The following is a 22991-nucleotide window of genomic DNA, read 5'->3' as shown; positions in this document are numbered from 1 at the left end:
TTTAGTCTGTTCTCTGAAATAACTGTTTGCTTCTCTTACATTTTTTGGAGGAAATGCACAGAATCAGGCATGCAAAAAATATGCATTAAATATGGAGTGCTCAGCATCTTAAATGTTTTTGCTGAGTTTGAATATGTAACTGATCACAGAGGCATCTTCACCTAGCCGGATAAATTGGAAAGTGAGAGCAATGAAAAAGTTGATCACCCTGTATCTGCCACTTTGGAAGATATGGGACTTTGATATGTTTCCTGTTGCCAAAAAAAAAAAAAAAAAAAAAGTTATGCGTTATATCAATTCTTTTATGGTTTTTAGACCACTATAGAACTTTGAACAAATACATTATCTCAATCCTCAAATTCTTAATAATTACTATGCAGATGAGTGTATGATGATGTAATTATTTACTTTGTATTCTTAAACGCTTGTAATAGCAAGTTGCATGAGAGCAGTAAGCAATTAGAATGTATCAAATGTGGCTTACCATTACTTTCAGTTTATACTTCAAAAATTTGCTGTTGATTCAATGCACAAAGATAATGTCTTAATTGTCAGGATCAATAAGTTACAAGAATAGACTGAACTTAGTTAAATTTTTTTTTCTTAATACACTTACAATTGGAAATTCATTTGCTGGTCTAGACAGATCCTTTAGATTATTTCAGTGTATTGTATTATGCACATAATTTAATGAGACAGATTTTTAGTAAATTACAGCTGCCCTTCATTCAGAAAATGCAGGCGGCTGGATAGTGTTGTCTTCCGGTGATTGTTTATAAATTTGGCGGGAGCATGCACAAAAGGTGGATTGTGCCTGCAGCTGCAGAAATACATCTGGACCTTTTAATCTTGGACATCTTGGTTTTATAGTCCAAAACTTACACTGCATATTACTCTGCTGGACCCGTAATGCCTGTGCTTGGCATTAGATGGAATGGAAACCTTGGCATTCCTGTTAGAGTTTTAATTCCTTTGCTGTGCTGTTCAGGGTTTTGGATGAGATAAGGTTTGTGGCTGTTGGGATGCTATGAACCTCTGGGGACAAAGAAGTTTGTATGCTTGTGATATTTGTCAAGAAATGTGTTTTCATGAATGGATAACTTCATTATATTTCTACTGGCATTATTTTTACTCTTCTGAGTCAGGGATTTTTAGAGCTCCCAAAAGAATGTGTTAATATATCTCATTGCGTTTTGATTCTACTGATAGTTCAAAAGTGGTGATGATATAGAAAGTGTGAAGATGGTAAACGTTTGAATTATGACGTGTCTGATTCACATCGCTCACTTCAGACTTCACCAGCTCTGATCACTGAGGTAGGGTCTGTTCCTACAATGTGTCAGTGCGATCAAGTGAGAACAAGAATCCTTTTAATAATGCTCAAGTATAAAACTCGTACATATTAAGGCTATGGAGAAGTTACCTCACCAGCCTATTTATAATGGTCCATTTAGCAACATGTTTGCTTACTGGATGAAATGAAAGCTTTGTTAGAAGAACAGAACTTCTCCCCCATGTATGTGTTCTTTCTAGGTTTTACACAATGCCAATGAAACTGTCGAATGGTTGTTTGATAGTGAAACAAAAATGCTATCTATATTTAGAGATGCAAATAACTTTATTTACTTGGCCTTATTTTGTCTTAAAACTGTTGCATAACACTTAGAACTATGTTTATTATTCCAGCGGGTTAATGTTACCGAGCAGATAGCTGGGTGGATTTTTTATTAAACCTGAACTTGAGATTTGTCCTGACTTGAGAAGTCAAAGTTTATCTTTTTTTTTTTTTTTTTTTTTAAATCTCTTCACAACAGCAAACATAGTAACACCCTTATCCTGGAATCCATTAAGTATCTACTATAAATGTAGCTTTAAAGGAATTTCAACAAGAGCAGAAGCTCTGACTTTCTAAAGCTTTTTCAGATTTGTGGTATCATCTTAAAACTCTTTAGCATATAGTCTGCTAGCTGTGTGCATGAGCTTGTGCTGCAGAATTTCAGTGTGTGAGGAATTGTTGGTAGGCATAAAATACGGTTTCTTATGGTGTAGGGCTTTGGACTAAGTTAGTCAGCTGTTGGTGTCCTGTTTTATTTGCAATATGATTGCTATAATAATTGTTTAAGAGTCTCCATGAAAATGACTTGTAAGATAACTTGTACAGAATAAATGTAAAACTACATGTACCTGGAGAGAATGGTTCCATAGAGACAAAGCTTAAAAAGTGCCTTTTAATAGGAAGAACTATAAACTAAACCTGTAACTATTTTTACCATTCTAGGGCTTTTCTCCAGTGACGTTATATACTGTAATTGTCCTTATATTCTTAAACTTCAGTGATAAATTTGTAGAGGTGGTTACATTATGATGAGAAATACTCAAGCATATTTAATTTTACCTTCAAAGTAGGTCTTAGTTCAAAGAGAAGTGTTCATAAATAATTATATATGTACTGACACTTGTGTCCAAAGCCACTGTGCTTGGAGTTATTGATTACTTCCCACCTTGTTACAAGTAAGATAAAACAAATCCTTCAGGAAACTAGTAAGAAGTAACTAGTTTTACAAGACAGTATTGAATTACTAATTTTTTAACAGTGTGGCTGGTGTGTCAGTCATGATCAAGCCTAGCGTTATTCATCATGGCTAGGGAAGGCATGCAAACCAGAATTTTGCTATCTTTTATAATAGTAGACAATGAAATTGTTTCCACGGGAAGGCTACAAAGTCCAAATAATGCTGTACCAGATGCTTTCAGGTAGAAAAGTATCTGAAATATGTAGCGTTAAAAAAAGGAGAACACTTACAGAATTCTGTGGGAATTTCAGTCAAGTGTTTTGCATCAGAAAATATTGATCTGCTGGAATGAAGTTTCCTTGGTCTTTGTTAGGTTTGGTAGAAGTTCTGTGAGCCAGTATCCTTGGCCATAGAACAGAATTTTTGGCTGAAGTGAAAATGGGGATAGCCATTGGTTCCCTCAGGTAATGGATCACTACACTGCTAGGGTATTTTCTATCTAGTTTCATCTTTACAGTTTTTATATTCAATAAATAATGCTTCTGACAGCAGTGCTGTAGCTTTGTGCTGGGGGTGGGAACTCAGTGTGTGGGACAGTTATTGTGGTTTGTTCTGATGTGGAAACAAATTTTGTAGCCTAAACTTGGTTGCAAACCAGACTTATAGTATTTCAGTTGGCCTTAATTCTTGTGAAGTATCACCAAAAATCTGTATTCCTGAGCGAACAGAACATGATTCTCTCTGCCATAAATCTGTTTGGCTCGTGTGTTCAAAGCTAAATTTTCAGATGTTCAGATTGCTGCCACCATTGTTTCAAGTGCTTTAAAAATAAGTTCAGCTAAACTATCAGCTTAGGATGCTTCACTGCTTTGGTTCCGTTGTGGGTTGATCCCGGCAGGCAGCTGAGCCCCACACAGCTCCCCCCACTCCCCTGTTGGGGTGTGGGAGAGAATCGAAAGGGCAAGAGCAAGAAAACTTGGGGGTAGAGACAAAGACACTTTAATAAGTAAAGGCAGGGGAAAAAAGTTAAATAGAAATAAAGGAAAACAAGAAATACAAAAGCAGTGGCTCGCTATCAGCTGAGCCAGTCCCTGAGCAATGGTAACACCTGCAAAACTCCCCTCCAGTTTTATTGCTGAGCTTGGCAGTATATGGTAGGGAATATCCCTTTCGTCAGTTCGGGTCAGCTGTCCCGGCTGTGTGTCCTCCCATCCTCTTGTCCATCCCCAGCCTATTTGCTGTGAGGGCAGAGTGAGAAAGGGAGAAAGCCTCCATGCTGTGTAAGGACTCTTCAACAATAAGACGTGGGTGTGTTATCAACGCTTTTGGTCACAGATCCAAAGCACAGCACCATATGAGCTGCTAGGAAGGAAATGAACTCCATCCCAGCATGACCCAGTACGGGTCCTCAGCTGTCCCCAGGGCATTTAATGACTCCCAGCTATAATAAGGGTAGCTGCAATCTTCAAAGAAGTGGAAAAGTGACAGTGGGCCACGTCTTCAGCTGATCCTCTTCACTCAACCTCTCTGCACTTTAATAGACTTGAGAAGGAAGTTGCCATTTTCTCACTGTGAATGAGGAGTGAGTTTCATCTTGCCAAGACATGTTGATGGAAGATGCTATTACAGTCAAACTTTGGAGTAAGAAACAAATCTAACTTGGTAAACAAAATCCTCTTCTGGATTCTGCCATCTGTCTAGCTGTTCTTTGGTTGGAGAGATTTTAAGTGCATGATAATTACAGCAGGTATCTAAATTGCCAATTAAATTGACTTCTTGGCTCACTTTTATAGATGCTTTAAATCCAGTGTTGTTGGTAACCTCATTTCATGAGTCAATTAATCATCCTTGCTGAAGCTTTCATTCAGAGATGAAACACTGCAGTTTGATGCTTTCAGGAGATGTGTATGAAGCAAAAACACATGAATATTTATCTTCTAGTTCAAGCTACTTATTTCTGTCCCTTGAAGTACTACAGCTATGTTTTATTTCAGCTGGCAACTCAAGAGAAGGTGGGGTTGGCTCTTACTCCACCAGTCATGTTGTAGCACTGTTGGGGTTTTTTGTTCTCCTTATTTTTTTATTTATTATTTTTAGTGTCAATATGAACTAGTGTATTTGATCTTCTGCTGGCTCTTTTGGCATCTGTTTCTGGACAGAAGGTGCATCCTGAACCCGAGATATCAAAATAATGAAAATGTTGCTCTTCATTAACATATGCTGTTAGGTGGATTAAACAGGGCATGGAATGAATTTTCCTTTGTATCAAGCTAATTTTAAATTCTGTCCGTACTATTTCTATTAAATTGAGCTTGTGCCCTTTTGACTAATTAAAGAAAAGCAAAAACCTGACAATTGAGTGTCTTTTCAGAGTTATGGGATTTGCCCCTTCTCTTCCTACCCCCATGGCAATACTTGTGCAGTATTTTTATCATATGAGATTTGACAGAAAGTTTTCTTCCCCCCCCCCCTTCTTTGTGTTGGGTTTTGAGGTTTTGTGTTTTTTTGTTTTGTTTCTTTTACTTGCTTGCAAGTATTCTACTTTCGAGTTAATAAACTTAATTTGTTTTAAAATTTGCTGTGGAAGTGCACATCCAGCAAGACCTTGCTAGGCATGCGAAAAAGCTGATGAATGTGCTAGTTCATTAATTCTTTGGTGGTACTCTTAATTCCTGCGTACTGAACTTCTAACACCCTACCTGCTCATGCGGACAAATGTCTGTGATTATTTTCATGACTACTTACTGTTTCCTTACTTGGTTTTACTTAAATGCTCTTTGATCTCCCAAGTATATTCAATGTCTGTATAATGAACATGACCTAGTGGTTTTTTATATGTCTCATAGAACTAGATCATGTACTTTAAGAGTGAAAAAAACCCAGGACTTGTAAAGGTAACAGGACGGTGTCCATGAAGCAGTGGCTTTCCAGAATTGTTGCATGATGGGAAATTTCAGCTTCAGGTCTGGAGGAATAAGAGACTGCAGCTGTAGTCAGCCAGACAGACTTTAAAATTGATCTTGCTGAACCGCATTCCAGTCAAATTAGCTACTCCTTCTGTAAATGCTTACCTTTCTATAGAAATGTAAATGTTTCTTTAAGGAGGAGTAACTTCTGGTTAACCAGCTGGGCCTTTGTTGAGTATTAACATAGAAGAACAAGTTAGTATGGAGTAACTAGTTATGTTGAATTTACTAAGTCATAGTAATTGCATGCTTAAACCTTACACACTGTTCTGAACAGATACTGGTGTTTGGTATTTGTAGTTGGTGTAGTGATCCAGGATCTTAGTGACACAGACATAAGCTGGTTTTTATTTTTTTTATTTTTTCTGTTTAGAAATTAAATTTGTTACTGTGTATACTTGCTCCTTCTCAAACTTGAGGGATTACTAGCCTAGCTAAACAGCATAGGAAGCCTCAACTTCTAGTACTGGGTAGAGCTGTAAGCAAACAAAACGATGTGATGGACAGCCATTACAGGTCATCTCCACAGCTTCATCTGGCATATAGCTGTGGAGGGTACAGGTGCCTGAGAGCTGCCTTTGACCTCTTCTCGGGCAGTGGATCTCCACACCTTTGGTTTCAGAGAGAAACTATGAAGGTAGAACGTCTCTTTACAAGGGGTGCATGCATCTCTCCTCATATAGACACACGCATGTCAGAGTGCGTTGAGCAAATAGTGATTGCAGTGTCTTGCACTTTTGTTGCCCTGGTTTTAAAAATAAATTCACATGGGAGGAAATGGTTTAAAATAGGTGGGAACTGTGCAGAGTCTGGGGCTGATCTTATTGATAATCTACCTCTGGAAAAGAGTTCCCTGTACCACTGGGTACTGTTGGGCACAGTGAACTTGTATGGGACCCTCCGATCTGCGCAGAGCTAAGCTTGTGAAAGCAGAGTGTGTTACCGGAAGCCAGATCACCTGGTATGAGGAGTTACAGGTTCAGCACAGTGCTTGACAGAACACTTGGTTTAACATTATTCATAACCAGCTGATCGACAGGTATGGTATGACTTTGTTCTTCCTTCGTCATGGGACCCCAGCTGTCACTGTAGCGTAGGTGGGATGAATGGTTACATTCTCTGCATCAAGGCTGTGAAGATCAGAGAGAAGCAGGTTTTCTCTTGAGAGTGAGCCTCTCGGGACCTGTCTTAGTACATGTTGTGACCATTGGTGTGCCATGCATATTTAGGAACAGCCCTGTTTGTTTGTTCTCTCTGTCTGTGACAGATGTACTTCTGGAAAGCAGTATGTCAATCTCAGTAATTCCCTCTTCTCTGTAGAACCTAGTTCAAGGTGCGCTATGGATGTGGCACAGGTATTGTGTTTCCGCAGTATTTATTGCAACTGCGTGCTTTGTTTAGTCCTTTGCAAAACATCCTCATGTCACTTAAGAAAAGGACTGTCTGTAGTCATCAGTCATACAGGTATGCGTGAACCTTTTCTGATAAATTGTGAGAATTTTAAAGGCGTTTTAATGAGTAACCTGCTTTTGACTAGTTGTGCAGCACTGATGAGACCTTTTAATAGCAAAAGTACAAACCAGACTTTGTGTCCACGTGACTAGTAGTTAGTTATATTTCTGTCCCTTACAAGTACTGGTTTTGGGGTTACTTGCTTGGGACCAACATGGCATTTTTACTTCAGCATTGGTATCTGCATTTCTAAATTGTGTTATTGGACAGCACAATATCTTGTTTAACCTGTTTGTGGATGGCTTTACAACATCACTAAGGTGCAAAGCTTATTTCAGAGGAACCAAAACAGAAGTCCTTTGATTAGAAGATACCAGAAGCTCTTAGAAGTTTTTGACTTGCATGCTATGCTTAGCTTAACTTTTGCTAGTCTGGTTTGGTATATTGTAGGCATTGGCATGCAAATAAACCAAATGACTAGAAAAACTAGCTTCTGCCCAAATAACTTGTTCAAGACTTGCTTCAATAAATTATGTTAAACTTCATTGTTTTCTGTTAATTGCTTTGGCACTCACTTGAAATGTAATTCAAAGAGTAAAATTGTATTGTGAATATTCTAGACAACCTAGTATGGAGAAATTCTCAGAGCAAAATATAAGATAATGCAGCCTGCAGTCCAGATTTACCAGCCAATTATGAAGTTGTACTGTTGTGATGGGTATTATACTTTTTTGGAATGTTTTTATCTGTTGTCTTTCAGTTTGAGCTTCAAAAATAGCATCTTTCCTGTAGGGAAATAAATCTATTACAAAAATAAAAATAACTGTTGCAGTTTTTATTCATGCACACAAATCCCATAGTAAAGCCAATTAGTATATACAAATCCATAGCCTTAAAATATAAGGAAATAGATGAGCTTTGTCGCTTATCTTGAAAACCACAAAATCTGGGCTGCTTGTGGTCAGGGGTGTGTTGTCATCATTAAATGACGAATTTCCAGTTCTCTTAAGATGCCTCTGCTTGCAGCTTTTCCCTATTATTTATGAAATGATTTATATACAGTCTCTTGGTTATAAATGTGGCAAGGCAGCTGGGCTGCAGTCCCCAGGCAAAAGCACCTTTCTGGGTGTCTGTGCCCTGAGTACCCAGGCCCAGCTCATTAGCACTGGCTGCTAAAGTGAAGCCCACTAAGCTAATTTTAACTTGTAAAGCAGCAAACCCTTATTGCTGAAATAATGTTCTCCACAACCAAGAGCGAGTGAAGTCTTGTACGGAAAACTGGTTGTTACATTCCTGATGATCACTATGTATGTAAGAAAATATATGAATATACTTCGTATTTTTTCTACGCTGTAGGACTAAAAGAAGCGAACATGATATGATATTTATGCTTTATGAAAGATTTTCCAGGATGGCAGTTGGTCCTAAGCTCCTAGAGGTCTGATGCAGGAATATTGCACCCTTTCTTGAATGGCAATTTTGATAAAAGCTGTTAACTACAGTTGCTAGTGTGTAAATGAATTCTTTTGGGTACAGGATGGACATGAAGGAGGAAATACAGATTACAAATGCTGAATATGAAGCAAACAGGATGTTTTTGTCATCTGGCATTTCAACCAAGTTGAAAGTAACTTTTTTGCTGTTGCTTTTAGTAAGAGAGAAGGACTTAAGCCTAGCTTTTTGGCTCACGAAAGCTAAACGCTGTTACCATTGTGTGTTCAGCTACATGCAAATTCATATTAATCTCTGCTAAATAAAAGAACGGCATGTAAAAAGTGATAAGAGTGTAAAGTTAGTGTAGCTCTGATGCAGAATATATTACTTTATCCTTTTAAAAATGCTCCTAGCACCCCAGGAGAATTTGCAACTATTACTTGAAGTGACTTCCATGAATACTTTGTTCTTTAGGTAATAGTTACAAAGCTTGTATATAACTTACAGGGATATGACTGAACTTTTGTTTTGAACTAGCAGTGAGCTTAAGGTATGATGTGAGGTGCATATCAGAAGGAGAGCACAGCATAACTCTTGCTTTCAGTTAACTCAAGTCTTTCATTCTAGTTACTTCATTTGTACTTGGTGAGTGTTTTTATAGGAAAGCTTCTTTGTCTTTGTAGTGAAACTGCATGCTGTGTGATGTAGTTCCACTTCACAAGTCCTTTTGTAATGCAATTATTATTGTGCGGGGGGGGGGGGAGGAGAAACTGGCACTCATCTGTATGACCTTGTTTACTCTAAGGCTCTTAAAAAATTGTCAGTTATCATTAAGTCATAATTTTTATTCCTTAGTGCTTTCTATAGAAGACTATAGCATAAAGGAGTTGCTGTTCCAAAACATCTCTGGTGCTTGCAAGCTGATATGAAACATGGCTGTGTTTGGATAGGGACCCTGAGGAAGCGTGTTCTTTGCTTTTGAACTGAATAGGAGTGGGTTTTGAACTAGCTCTTTTTATGTGTTGCAGATAGATATAAGGCTGTTTCAGAACAGAATCCCACCACATGAGCTCTGTGCAACATTAAGATAGTCCAGCTGCAAGAGCTTAAATAAAAAATATAGACTAAACAAGAAGGGAAGATGCACGAAAACATGGAGAAAATGAAGGCATTGTAGTGCTGATCATGAGATGGCTGTACCTGGTGCATATACAACTTTCCTTCTAGAAATATTGGCTGCTGTTTTGCTAGAAGGATGCAATACTTGCAGACAATTGAAACCATAAATGTCTTGCATCTTCAAGCATACAGTACGTACGTTGGAGGGTTAAAGAAGCCCTCTAATGTAACTTCTTTTTTGGCAAACTAGTGGAGTCATTCCAGCATGGTGATAATGGCTTCTGGGGTAAACGGTTGTCCTGAGATGTCGACTTCCTGTTTTCTGTAGCAATAGTTTTCTTTGGACTCCCTCTTTCTGCCCCCCCGTTGAAAGGTTTACCTAGTTGCATCCTCAAGGACAGATTTCCAGATATGACATATCTGGACACCTTGGAAGAGATACTTCCAGATATATTGCTGGGGGGCTGGAATGTTTGGAGAAATTCTAAGACTGAGAGCAGCTTTAGTATGAACAAGGTTTTTTTTTTTGCTTTTTTTTTTTATTCAGAGTCAGGGACTGGCTTCCGCTCGGCGAGATAACATGGGGATAGGTACACTGACTTGTACTTATAGTACAGATTTAGAACAGCATAATCACTTCTGCTGTTTAGTTCACTCAGAAATCTGAGCTAGCTGCTACCAATTGTTAGTTAAGAGGGTTTCTCCCTTGATTCTGTGGCAGCGTGGTTGCTAGTGGCCTGAACATCTTTTTGAAGTGAAGCTTTGCCTTATGCAGAGCGCTTGCTGATAGCCTTGCACTGGAAGTCTTCAGACATACATGTGTCTGACTTGTTAATATCTTGAGTTGCTGCATCCTTCCCCAGGAGAATACAATTCTTTGACAAAACTGAGTCAAAAGCTTGTTGGTGATGAGCAAGAAAGTTAAAGAAGGTTTAAAGGTCTGTGACTGGAGAGCAGTACAGGAAAAAGGGAAGGAAACTATCATCCAGCTGAGAGCAATTGCAACAGCACTGTAGCAACAGTCAAGAGAAGCAGCTGCATAAAGTTTTGCCCTTGTGGACATGAGGACTTGTAAATAAGTACATAATTGCTGAAGATTATGTGGAAGCTCAGATACTTACCATGATGCAGAGATTGATATAAAATCCTATAGTGGCAAGCAAAATAGAGAGTTCCTAAGGGAAAAGTGACAAACTGAGATACCTGGCCTTGACAGACATAACACTTCAAGGCAAATGCTACATTCATTAACTTAGATGAATTCCAAAATAGGCTATTTTATCTCCACCTCGTGAATGGAGAATTGGAAGCACTGTATGTGTGTTGACATTCATATAGCCTTTGTTCTGGGCAGTGAGGTAAAAAGACTTGAAATACAGGAGGAATCATACAGTTTGATTTCTTGCAGAGAGGGAGAGAGAAGGAATTGGCTTCAAACATGGCAAGCTCCTCTATTAGGAGTAGAGTGCGCTTCTGGCTTTGTTTCTCTTAATTGGAATGGAATTGTGCAAGTTGTAATTACTCTGGAAAAACTGCTGTCACAAAAGCAGTGGGATCTTCAAGGATCGTAAAAAAAATTGAGACTGACAGATTGAGGTTGTTTTGGAGGAGATATCGATAGCATTGCCATGCTGTCATTTATCATTGTGTACTTGGCTCGTCATTGGTACCTGATGAACATTTGTAAGACTGCAAACTAAATTTTCTTGTTATTCTCCCTTGATTAAAATTGGGTGAAGTAAAAAAGTTTACGTTACACCATAGCTAACCATCTGGAAAAAAAAATCTAATTTAGTCTATCCATAAAGTAGAGCTGGAATGGTTCATAAATCTGTAAGGTATTTGCAGTGTGCTTGGCTTTACTGAGAAAAAGTTTGTTGTTTCTTTACAGTCTCCCTCTAGAGGGAAAAGTCTCCAATTGTCTCTTCAAGAGTTCATAGCAGTAGCCTGACAAAACTTCTCCAAGGGTCACTTGATGCTGATTGCATGATGTACAATGAGGCCCAACATTTTTATGCAACAGTGAGATTTTGAGATATAAGGTTCTCTTTCTTGTTCCCAGCTTTCTTGGTTAAGGATGCGGTAAGGCTTATCTTCTTGCTGAAGAGGAGAATTTTTGTTTTGCCAGCTGTCTTTTTCTTCTTTCAGTTCTCTGTTCCTTCTAGCTGTATTTGCTTGAAATTTAACTTGCAGTAAATAAGGTATATTTTAAAGTAATGTATATGATATATTTATATAGAGAGAAGTGTGGCATAGTACATCAGCTGTTCTTCTGGTAGGTAGCATTCATCTTCAGAATGACTTTGGTATCAAAGAAGGCTGCTTATTTATGAATGCAAGAATCCATCTTTTGCCATAGGAAGAAATAGAAAAATTAGTATTTGTCAAGTGTGTATGTTTGTGCACATAAGAAATGTGGAAGTTGCTAATTCTGTTTCCCTGTCTTGTCAAATAGATCATCTAAAGCAGCTGGGTATCTGCAAAAGAAGACTTCAACAGCACACAGATACTTAATCTCTAAATCAAGTTCAACGATGCATTAGAGAAAGCTGGATTGGCTGTACAGAGATTTCACACTGAAGGATGAATAGTGAAGAAGAGTTTTATGATGCCGTTACGGGTGAGTGATGGGCACAGTGCCACAAAAAAGAATAAAAAAAAGCTGTAAACTGCATTGTATGTGTGGTGAGGGGCTAGTAATATACTGCTGTTAAGAAATAAATAAAAACTAAACCACTGTTGGTAAAACTTGTAGTGCTATTTTCTGAAAAGAAAGGAAGAATTATAATTCAGGTTCAAACTTGGAAATGAATTTTTTTTTTTATTAAACCTTAATGCTGACTATCATCACTATAACAGTCCTTTAGCAAAGTCTTGCTTTCATTTTCTGTAAAATGCAGGTAATTTAATAGCAGCTTGAGAAGTAATGCTTTTAAGACCCATTGAAAGGTGAAATACCTTCCATGGGTTTTTTTGTTATTTTATTCATTTATTTATTTTAATGGAAAAATTATCCTGAAGAATTGAGGTAGAAAGTGTTTTTCTAGCGAGAAACAAATTACTGTAAAAGTATGCTTTCAAGATAGGGAGCCAAAAGTCTTTGCAATCCAGTGTTGTTTCTGGAAAAGCCAACATTAATCAATTCATGCTTGAGCACTGTATCAAATAGTTCTTTTCTTTGAACTAATAAGGATGAATGGTTATTTATAAGAGCCTTACATGGTTTTAGTGGTGAAATAAAACGCATAAAGTATTTTAATAAAAAAAATGAAATCTTTTCAAAGATCTCAAACAATTTTAAAGTCTTCCACTTAAATGTCTCCTCAGAAATCCTGTAATAGAGGTGAAATGAGAAGTGTTGGCAATGGTAAGTGTAGAGTGCTTAATGTAGAATCGTAGGAATGAAAAGGGAATAATGGAAAGCATGAAAGCTGAAGGAATGGAAGTAGCATGGTAGATAACAAGTGGGTAAGGTACACTTAGACATGGTTGGTTGGAAATTCATGTGAAGAGTAAACAGAGGGGCTGGGTGAAGTAATGCGACTGACAGCAGACTGTATAGGACTTGTCACAACTATGTCATGGAGAAGAGGAGGAAATTTGGATTCCATTCATGCTAGCTAGGAGTGATAGGGGCTAGTACTCCAAAGTAATCAGTAAAATCAAATCGTCGTACCATAAAAATCTTGAAAACACAATGGATTGTTCCTGTACATCTTTAGTAATCTTTCAATTCCAAGACCTCAAGACCATGGCCATAAATGAACTAGACTGTTTTTTCCATTGAAAAAGGTGAATAGAAATGTGCCTTTAAGTATGAGGTCTGTGTTGTACAGCTTTGATGTTGATGCATTCTTTTGACTCTTGCTGCAGAAATACACAGCCCTTGGTGTTTGTGTCATCTATTTTTGAACACTCTGGTTTTGTCCTCTTTCGTCTTCTTTTTTCCCTTTTCCTCAACCTCAAAAGGTTGATTCTCCCTGCAAGTGTTCAAGGTGGTAATAACTTCTGAGCTATAGTGCATGATGTGTTCTCATATCTTGCAGTCTTGGCTGGCTCTGCTCAGAAGTGGGATATTTTGCATCAGTTCTGTGAGCACTTCTTGTCCTGTCCTAATCTTATTCTTCCACAGGGAGGAATGTGGTGGCAGAAGTTTCTAAACAAAAGAAGATCCAGGGTCTTGATAGGCTCTCAGCACAGCCCTCTTCTGATGGAGGGTGTTTGCTGTGCAGCAGTTGCTCCAGGAACTAAATGAGGTTGAACTTTTTTTCCCTTATATCTGTTGCCTTGGAGTGTGTCCCACAGGTACTTGGTTTAACAGGAGTGCTAAGTCTAGAATAGTCTGTTTCGCGTTCTTTCTCCATCGGGAGTATCTGTAAAGACACGTGCTCGATCTCTTTCTCCAGCTAGATGCTTTAGAAGATGCTGACAGTTTGATGGATTGTTTGCACAAACCTAGTGAAGCCTAGACCTAGTTCTTTGTAGCTGTGTCTTGTCCAAGTCATATGTAAGTGTGATGCTAAGAACTGTAAACAGATCTTTCTGCATTCATATTCCCCAACTGCCAACGACTGTAGCAACTGTTTGGTCCTGTTAGCACAATGGACTGTGTATCTTTCAGATTGTGCTTTGCTGAATTTTTTAGATTTTAAAGGGTCCAGATCATGCCTGCCTATCTCTTAGTTTTTGGATGGACTGGACATGTGGGTGTAGACCCAGTAATCCCAGGAGATCAAGTTCAGAATCAAGGTCCTTTCAGAGCCAAGGTGAGCTTTCACGTTCCACAGTGAAAATTTCAGGATTTGGGGTTCCAAATTTTGAGTAAAAAAAGAAAAGTCTTTGGCAGACTCTTTTGTCTGTTCTTTCCAAGGATACGCTCCTTCCTCTAGGTCAGATCAGTAGATGGGCAGAAACCACCTTTAGACATGTGCTTGTTTTGTTCTAAGTCTAGGATTGAGACATGGCTACCTGGAACAAGCACATTTTCCAGCTGTGTCTCGGCTTCGTGTTGAGATGAAAACAGCATGTACACCATAATCCTTTAGACATAAACTGTTGACCAAGTCTGGGACTAGGACTGGATCCAGCTGCACCTAGACTCCTCTCTAAGAAGTTGTTTAGAAAGCAAGGGGGTCCTTTCTGAACCTCATGACTCAACAGGAGGGTCTTCCTGACAGTTTTGTCTGACCCTGTCCTCTATGCAGTAAGTAATCCAGTGTACCTTGCCATCAAACCCTGTTAAACCACTGTCACATTTACTATAAACCTTTGTTTTATATCAATAAACATATTGTTGTTTCTCTTCTTGTGAGTGAAATGCATGACTCTGTCTGCAACATTCCCACAAGTTCACTGATTTTTAGTAATTGGGTACTGTGGTTTGTGTCCTATAAGTAGCAAACCAGGCTTAGTAGAGCACTTGAACTCAGTAGGAAGTTACCCTTTAGAATTCTGCAGCACTCTTGGCAGCAGCCCAAGTAGCGTTGCTGCCTCCTTAAGATACTATGAGTTTACTCCTTGAGGAAGCCACAACTTTTCTGTAGTTATTAATTGATGACATCCACTTCTAGAATGTGAATGTATCCTAAAGAGACCCCTGGGTTTTGTTGTGGTGGATTTCATCTCTTTGCCTGAGAAGTTTCCTGCTTCTGACACTGTCCTTATCACATCCAAAAGACATGCTCATGTGATGGAGTTGCATGCTGTGTGGTGGGAATCATCCTCCTGGCAGATGGTTTGACCCTGACTGGACGATGATTACCCTTGTACATGTGCAGGATGGACTGTGTTATATATATATATACAGGTGATGAATCAAGTCAGTGACCAGTAAAGAGTTTCCATGGAGAGAAGTTTCTTTGCAGTCAGAGGTCATTAGCATTGCTGATTAGTTGGACACTTGACATCCTTACATTGTGCATGACTAGTCCCCTTGGGAATCTCTTGGGAATGTTACCTGTGGTCTCAGTTAATTCTTGACAGCATAGCATCTCCTTTTTCTCAAATACGGGAGGTAGTCTTCTATGAATCAGGTAAAGTGGTCAATCGTTTGATGAATTTCAGATGACTTGAAATTTTATGTGAGACAGGGAGCATATAGATTTGAACACTTGCCTGTAGCCTATGTCACCTTGGATTTATTAATCTCATCACAGACTTGTTAAAGACCATGCCATCAGGTTCTGCTCTGTCGGAACTGTATCCTTTGTTAATTCTGTCAGATATCTGTTTGCTTTTGTTTTGTGAAAGGATTGCCACAGAACAGGAAGATGCTTGGCTAGTTACCAGGGTAACTTATTTTTGACAAACGTGAATAGTTTAGTTTTGCTTTTTTAAATATTAACCTGCCATTCCATGGAAGTCTCCTGTTCTGTGCCCATGATGTTAAACTGGCCTGGTGTATTTGTGAGGATATTGCCCTTCTGTTTCCTGTTGCTTGGCTGTTGTTCACTGTAAGCTATTGCTTTCACTTGGGAGGAGAAAGTGAGGTATCTGCTGCCAAATTTATATATTTTCATAATGTCTGGATCAAAGTGAATCAGTGGATTCTGCCCTAATGTTTATGTATTTCAGTATTAATTCTTGTGAAAGGCCAGCCTGCCTCCTGTTGGAGCAGCGTGGTATGGCTGCGTGTTGTGAAGATGGACTTGTTTTCAAAAGTGGAGAATGGTAGTTTCTGACAAAGAAACAATTACCTCTCACTTCACTTGCTATCGATGCTTCCAGCATATTTATCCCTATTCCTTATGCCCTTTTTAGGTCTGGAGGTTCTCAGTTCTATGCTAGATTCCCTTTCTGTCTTGAGTGACAAGGCTTAATTAGTATTTAAGGAAGTTGCTGACTGTACGAAAGGGGCAGTCTTGTGTCTTTGTATGACTGGTAGAACAGTGTGCCTCTCTGCTCCCTCGTGGATGTATAGCATAGCCTGAGCGGACTTGTTTCATTTGCAGGATGTGGAAGAAGAAGACTAAGAAAACTAGAGTTACTGGCAAGTCACTTTTTCTTTAAGCTCTTGAAATAAATGAATGTTGGCACCCAACTTAAGTATTTTACTTTGAAAATTTAAGACTTTTTAAAAGCTTTTGTTTCACATGTAAGTTGGGACTTTTGATTAAGCTAATTTTTGACATTTTATTTCTGTGGTGGTTCCCTATCCCCTTTTAAAAATCATCATTTTTATCCTCACTCCTAGTGGCTCTTCACTATAAAAACTGTCCTGTAAGTAAAACTTACCTGCTCGGTTTGGCAAGTTCAAGGCTTTAATGGCAGCTGGAAAAAGGCTCTTTTTGTAACTTAAAAAAACTAAAAGAAATCATCTCAGTGAACTGTTTTTATTCCAGATCCGTGCTTCCTCTGTGAAGAACGTTCTCTGGATAGAACTGTAATACTTAGAACTTCATTGAGAAACAGCTTTTAAAACTTTCTCAATGGGCTTGCAGTAGACAAGCCAACTGATCCTTAAGGTTGAAAATATAGTTGAAAGGCTAGTGATTATCTAGCTGTGTATCCTAGTGGGGTTTTTTTGGGGGTGGGGGTGATGTTTTGTTTTTTAAAGTAATTAGGTGGAGGTACACTCTAATAAAGCAAACTCTATGCTTCTGATATACCTTATCTTTTTGGAGCAGGGATTTAATTTTTGTGTTTTGTATGTAAGACCCTTGATTGAATTGGCATTTATTTACTTACCAATGACATATTGTTGTCCATAAATAATATATATACCTGAATCTAAATTCCTGTTATGCTGTACAGGAACAGGGCAAAACAATTCTGAATCATGGAGAAACAGACTAGTGTGGATAAAAACAATGAATATTAGGTAGGATTTGCAAGGTGTCAGGTACAATGTAGAGACTGTAATTCCAGTAACATTTTTCATAACACTTCCCCTATAAGCCAGTTGACTATTCTGTTTTGAAGCTTTACTTTCACATTTAGGTGGGTTTATCTCATTGAAGTACCCATTAACTGTGATGCTGTTCCTCATGTTGTGTGCACTGATCATCTTTCTGGGTGAGGGCACATGTACCGGAAAGCTCATCTGTTTTTTCCAACTTCATCAAACTAATAAAAGTTATTTTATGCCCTACAGTACTTGCCTTTTCCATCTCCTTGTACTGTAACAGGTTCCAAAAAAAGCTAATATGTGGTTAGAAATGCCATTTTAAAATTATAAATATTTTGTTGTGGGTTGACTGAAGATATTCATGTGTTTTAGTTTTTTAAGACAGGTGTTTCAGGGTAGTCTTCATTTTAATGACCTGAATATATATATGACCATCATACTTTCCAATTAAGTACTAAGACTGCTAAGGTGTGGTTATTGCTGTATAATTACATGCTTGTGACATCAAAATGTAGGAGGTGGTTTAATACATGACATCACCCATTACACCTGCTGTTTACCAAATAAGATCGTATTGGTGGTACTTCCTTGTGCAGTTTTGAATGTTACTGTCATGGCCTTGATCCTTGAAAAAAATGCAGTTTTTTGTTTCTGAATGTGTGCCTTGCCTGAACTGCTCTAATACAGCAAAAGCACCCTATTGGTGATGTTAATGAAAAATCAAAGTACTAATTATGATAGATACTCTCTATTTTTAAGAAGATAGTGACACAGGATCACAACATTTTATTTAAAATTGAAATAACCTTTGTCAAAACCGATTTCTTTCCTCTCTATTAGAGTGTTTACATGCTTTGTAATATTTCAGAATCTTTTTGTACCCATAGCTGGACTTTGGGATAGTCTGTACCTGAGTATGATGGTAACTGTCAGCACATGGACAAGTGGTTGCCCAGGTTGTAATAGCTGGAATGAAAGGAATACAAAAAATATGTTAGTGTATTCCTTAAAACTGTGGCAAGGATGGTACGCCAGCAAATACGCATGTTTTCATATTGCTTTTGGATTCTAACTCTTAAATTGGAAGCTGGAAACTAAAGTCGTCTTGCAGTTCTTGATGAAGAATTGACCCCTGTGGCACTCAGAAAGGACTTAATGCTCTTTGGATTATTTTCAACAAAAATGTTCCTTTATTACACTGACTGATCAGCAGTGCTTTCTGCTGTGATACTATGGTAGTTGTGAAGGGGGATGGTATTAATGCATCATTTTAGGGTGCTCTGTATTAATGCTGTAACTGATCCTTATTTGTTGTTAACAGTTGTTTCATTTCTGCAGTCTGTGTAGCAGCATTGACAAGAGGCCTGTTGCTGTTGATAGTGACCAAGTGTGTATATGCATAAAATGTTTATAGTATTTATGTATAAAATGGTTTTTTACAATTTTCTTATTTAAAGGCATCTGTGAAAATAAATTGTTGTTATCCTAAGTGTGTGTGTGGGAAGTAGTATGACTTTAAAAAAAAATAAATCATTAGACTAAAATCTTGGATTGTTGGTTTGGTCCAACTTGTACTTAAGGCTGCTTGATTACAGAAGCTGGTGTTCCTGTAGATTCCTGTTAGTTTAACTTTTTTTTAATGGTTAAAGCTGTTCAAACCATGTTGTTATTGCGGGTGCTGGCATTTAGTTACAATGGTGTTTCCAGTAGCTATCTACCCAAGTGGATGGAATTCGGTCAAAGGAAATGGAGCCATTTACTGTAGGTCATGCTTTGGGTTGCTTCTAAAGCTCAGGGAATGATTCATCGTCATGTCCACAGGTTCTTGCCATAACCATTAGGGAAGTGTTACATGTTTTGCACACATGGATGGCAAAAAGAAGTTAGATATCCTACATTTCTGTTGCTTTAGTAGTCTTGATGGTTGCTGTTGGGTTGTGAAATGGCCATTTTCTCGTTTGTTTTTTTTTTTTTTCTCTCCTTGCCTGTTAGCAGTATAAGTAGGCTAAGTTAAATTTTTAAGGTCTTTGAGGAAAACCACATAACTGAACAAAATTACTGTAATCACGCTGCAGCTCTGAAGAAGAGACAATACAACTAATCTGATTAGGAGCTACTGAAGAACTTGTAAGATTCTAAATTGGGTTTATATTCGGCAGTGTGAAAAATGAGTTAAGAATGCTTGATGATAATGCAATACTTGGCTCTAAATACTCTTGGAAATTAGGTCACTTAATAAAGGGTTTTCACTCTGATATTCTTTAAAATAAAGTAACCTGGTATAAGTGTACTTATGGTGTGAGAGTTAGAAAATCTGAGTGGCACTCCGTGGCATAATAAGGTTCCTAAGAAAACTGTTGCCTTGTGGTTTTTATACAGGCTTTGATTCTGACAATTCTTCAGGAGACTTTTCAGAAGCAAATCATAAAGTTGCAGAAATGCTTGATCTAGATCCACACCAAAGCAATAGGACTGGAAAGCATAATGGAGAGAGAGAGATTCAAGAAAATGGAATTAAGAGACACAGGTAAACACACAGTACTACATAGTAAATGAGATGTGAGTACGTGCTGGCCCGTTATCTTTTGGGGCATTACTGTTCACACTGAAAGGTTATTTCTCTGGAACTGAAAAGACGTTTAACTTGTCTGCTTCCTATATCAACTCTAGGTTAATGTTTTGCTTCCTTTCTAAATACTTCAACACCTACAAATGAAAATGTCTTGTTGTTTAAGGGGCTGATACTGACAGTTGTTTGTTTTTTTTTCTAATTACAGGACATCATTACCTGCCCCAATGTTTTCTAGAAGTGATTTTAGTGTGTGGAGCATATTAAAAAAATGTATTGGACTGGTAAGTTAGCTTGGATGAAATATGCTGATGTTAGGCCTTCTAACTTCAAGTGGTTAATTTTATTGGTTAAAACTTAAGACACAGAATAAAACCTGGTGAATTCTGTATTTATTTTCTGTAGGGAACATCATCTTAAACTGTGGTTCTCTAAATCTCAACATCCATTTACTAACAGTACTAGTTCCTTACTTGCTTAAGCTGTTGGAGCACGTGGATTGGCATTTCTAATGCCGTCCTATAAGAACTAGACTAAAGTCATTAAAAATATAGTCAAATATGGTTTGATTAACACAATGCTATTTTATCTGCTTTTTTTAATTATTCTTTACTTAGCAAAGTGTGATTTAGGGCTTTATTTTGATCACACACACACCCCCCACACCCCCATAATTGAAGCAGTTTGTGCCAAAAAAAGAGAAAAGCTTTCATCTGATTGAAGGGATAGAAAAGTTTGGGATCTGTTAGAGTTTCTTGGGGTATTGATGGTGTGATGTAATTGGGTCACAAGATTTATTCTTGGACTCAGAAACACAGACCTTTACATTGCTCTGTGTTGTTAAAGGGCTCCCATGCTTGCATCATTATTGGCCATCACTGCTGTTTTCTTTTAATCCTTTAAGAATTCAGTTACATGTTTGATTACTTCATTTTTATTAGGAATGAAAATGATGTTCTACACTGGAGGTATTGCTGTCATAGCCACTTTTTAGCAGCATTAAGCAATTACATTCATATGTAGTCTAGGTCTGCCAGCGTAGTCCTCTGTGAATGCAACAGACAAGTCAGTGAGCCCTTCTGCTAGCTTAATTTATGTCATCTAAGAGATACAGCTGTACTGTCAGAATTCCTTTTGTTAGAATGAGTGACCTATCCACTACAATGCTTTGCTGGACCAAATCAATCTAAGTCAGTTAGGGGTAACTTTATTTATTTTTCTTACCGCCTGTGACAATGTGAGGAAAATGTTGCATTGACTGGAAGAGGGTAGATTTAGAATAGATAGAAGAAAGAAATTTCTTTTATTATGAGGGTGGTGAGACACTGGAACAGATTTCCCAGAGAATCTGTGCATGCCCCATCCCTGAAAGTGTTCAAGGCCAGGTTGGACAGGGCTTTGGGCAACCTGGTCTAGTGGAGGGTGTCCCTGCCCATGGCAGGGGGTTGGAACTAGATGGTCTTTAAGGTCCCTTCCAACCCAAACTGTTCTAGGGTTCTATTACTTAATCCAGTGGCATTCTCCTTTCCACTAAGTTGTAAGCACTTAAATGATGCTTTAGTGCTCAGTCATGAGAGCAACTTTTTAATTAAACAGCCAAATTTGCTTGGATATAGTAAAAGACCTGGGGAATTGGAAATCTCTGTGTGAAGCTCATGCCTGTCTTGTATCCACATGAGAAATGAGAAACATTCTGACGCAAATAACAGGTTGCTTAAATACAGCCACTAAAATTTGTTAGAGCAATTCAAATTCTATTCTTTATGTAACTGTTCCTTTCAAAAAATAATTTGTGGTTACTGCAGTAAAATAGTTAGATTTTATGCAAATAGGTATGTGAGAATTTCAAAGGAATGCGTGGTACTTTAAATATCAGTAATGAGCTGGTTGGCATATTATTGCTGCTGTCTATGGAAATTTTAACCTCTTCTGTTTTATGTAGACCACAGAATAGAAGGTAACATTTTTCTTAAATTTACTAGGTTAGCTTGATCAATTTTTGAAATTGTTTATTCTTTCCGATTGCTAGTAGAGTTCTGCAGTGCTTCTAGCCCCTTTCAGCGGTAGCACTTAGAGGTCTACTATAGGCTTGCCAAATGTCTTTTGAAGAATGCCATAAATAAACTAACCCACAACTTATTTTCAAAATTCTTGTTGTTGTCGGTTGTTAGTTTAGTGTTGTGTCTAAGAAATTAACTTATCCTTTTGTTACCTAGGAGCTGTCTAAGATTACGATGCCTATTGTCTTCAATGAGCCGTTGAGTTTCCTTCAACGGATAACAGAATATATGGAACATATATACCTCATTAATAAGGCTTGTAGTCATGCAGACCCCCTGGATAGAATGCAGGTAAGTAACACCTACCACCTTCTGGTTAGTTCAGAGGAAGTTTTTCTTCTCCCAGAGTCTAGCATTTTAAGACCATTTCTCTCTTGAGTGTACTTCTTTCTCTGCAGCTAGCATAACAATGCAATTATTTGTCTGTGTAGAGGACAAGTTTCTTGTTTCATGGTGACTGTATCAGATATTTGTGACACTTTCACACTTGATGCTGTCACAGTGTTTCAGCCAAATGTCTAGTGCAGGCGAGTGCCACAACTGACAATGCCCAAGGACCTCAACTGTTTTCAGGACTGCTTTAACTGTGATTTTGTGTGTTGTGAAGATGAAATTTCGGCTTTAAATTGATTTGTTGAATAGCTCCATGATTTTTAAGTTACTGGATGAAAAATTGTTGTGACAGAGGCAAGCTTTACCACTCTTTTCTTCTTCAGAACTGGTTGTTGTTGGGAGTAGAACATAGTACCTGTCTGGTCTCGCAACAGGGAACTGAATATGGTGAAACCAGGCCTGTGTACATTAGGTTATACTGGTATTGCTCATAGCTCTGTTTTTACTTAAGTGAAACTGGAATGTATATCTTGTATTCCATGTTTCTGTAGTACATACCCCTACTTATCAGCCTGCAAAAGCTTCTAGGTGTCATTTGTACCTGTTGGTATGATTCAAGAAATCTCATCAGTGTTAGGAATAATGCTTGCCTGACCCTAGAAAAAGCGAGACTGTTCCCAATGAGCTGAGTGTTGGGGA

The 22991-nt window shown here is 38.1% G+C and overlaps 1 protein-coding gene across 3 annotated transcripts in view; it reads left to right on the top strand.

Moving 5' to 3' along the window:
- The window catches only part of OSBPL2 (oxysterol binding protein like 2), a 37224-nt gene that overhangs the window by 2704 nt on the left and 11529 nt on the right, over positions 1 to 22991 (top strand). For all 3 annotated transcript variants that reach the window (XM_054845042.1, XM_054845043.1, XM_054845044.1), the window contains 4 exons: positions 11940 to 12104; positions 19710 to 19857; positions 20108 to 20183; positions 22116 to 22250. In XM_054845042.1, the coding sequence (XP_054701017.1) occupies positions 12068 to 12104; positions 19710 to 19857; positions 20108 to 20183; positions 22116 to 22250 (396 nt within the window). In that variant the 5' untranslated portion in view covers positions 11940 to 12067. The remainder of the gene's footprint in view (positions 1 to 11939; positions 12105 to 19709; positions 19858 to 20107; positions 20184 to 22115; positions 22251 to 22991) is intronic.

This window comes from Grus americana, chromosome 17 (assembly GCF_028858705.1).
Source record: "Grus americana isolate bGruAme1 chromosome 17, bGruAme1.mat, whole genome shotgun sequence".
Lineage (NCBI taxonomy): Eukaryota > Metazoa > Chordata > Aves > Gruiformes > Gruidae > Grus > Grus americana.
The sequence above is the reverse complement of the archived record's forward strand: the minus strand, read 5'-3'. Positions and strand labels throughout refer to the sequence as shown.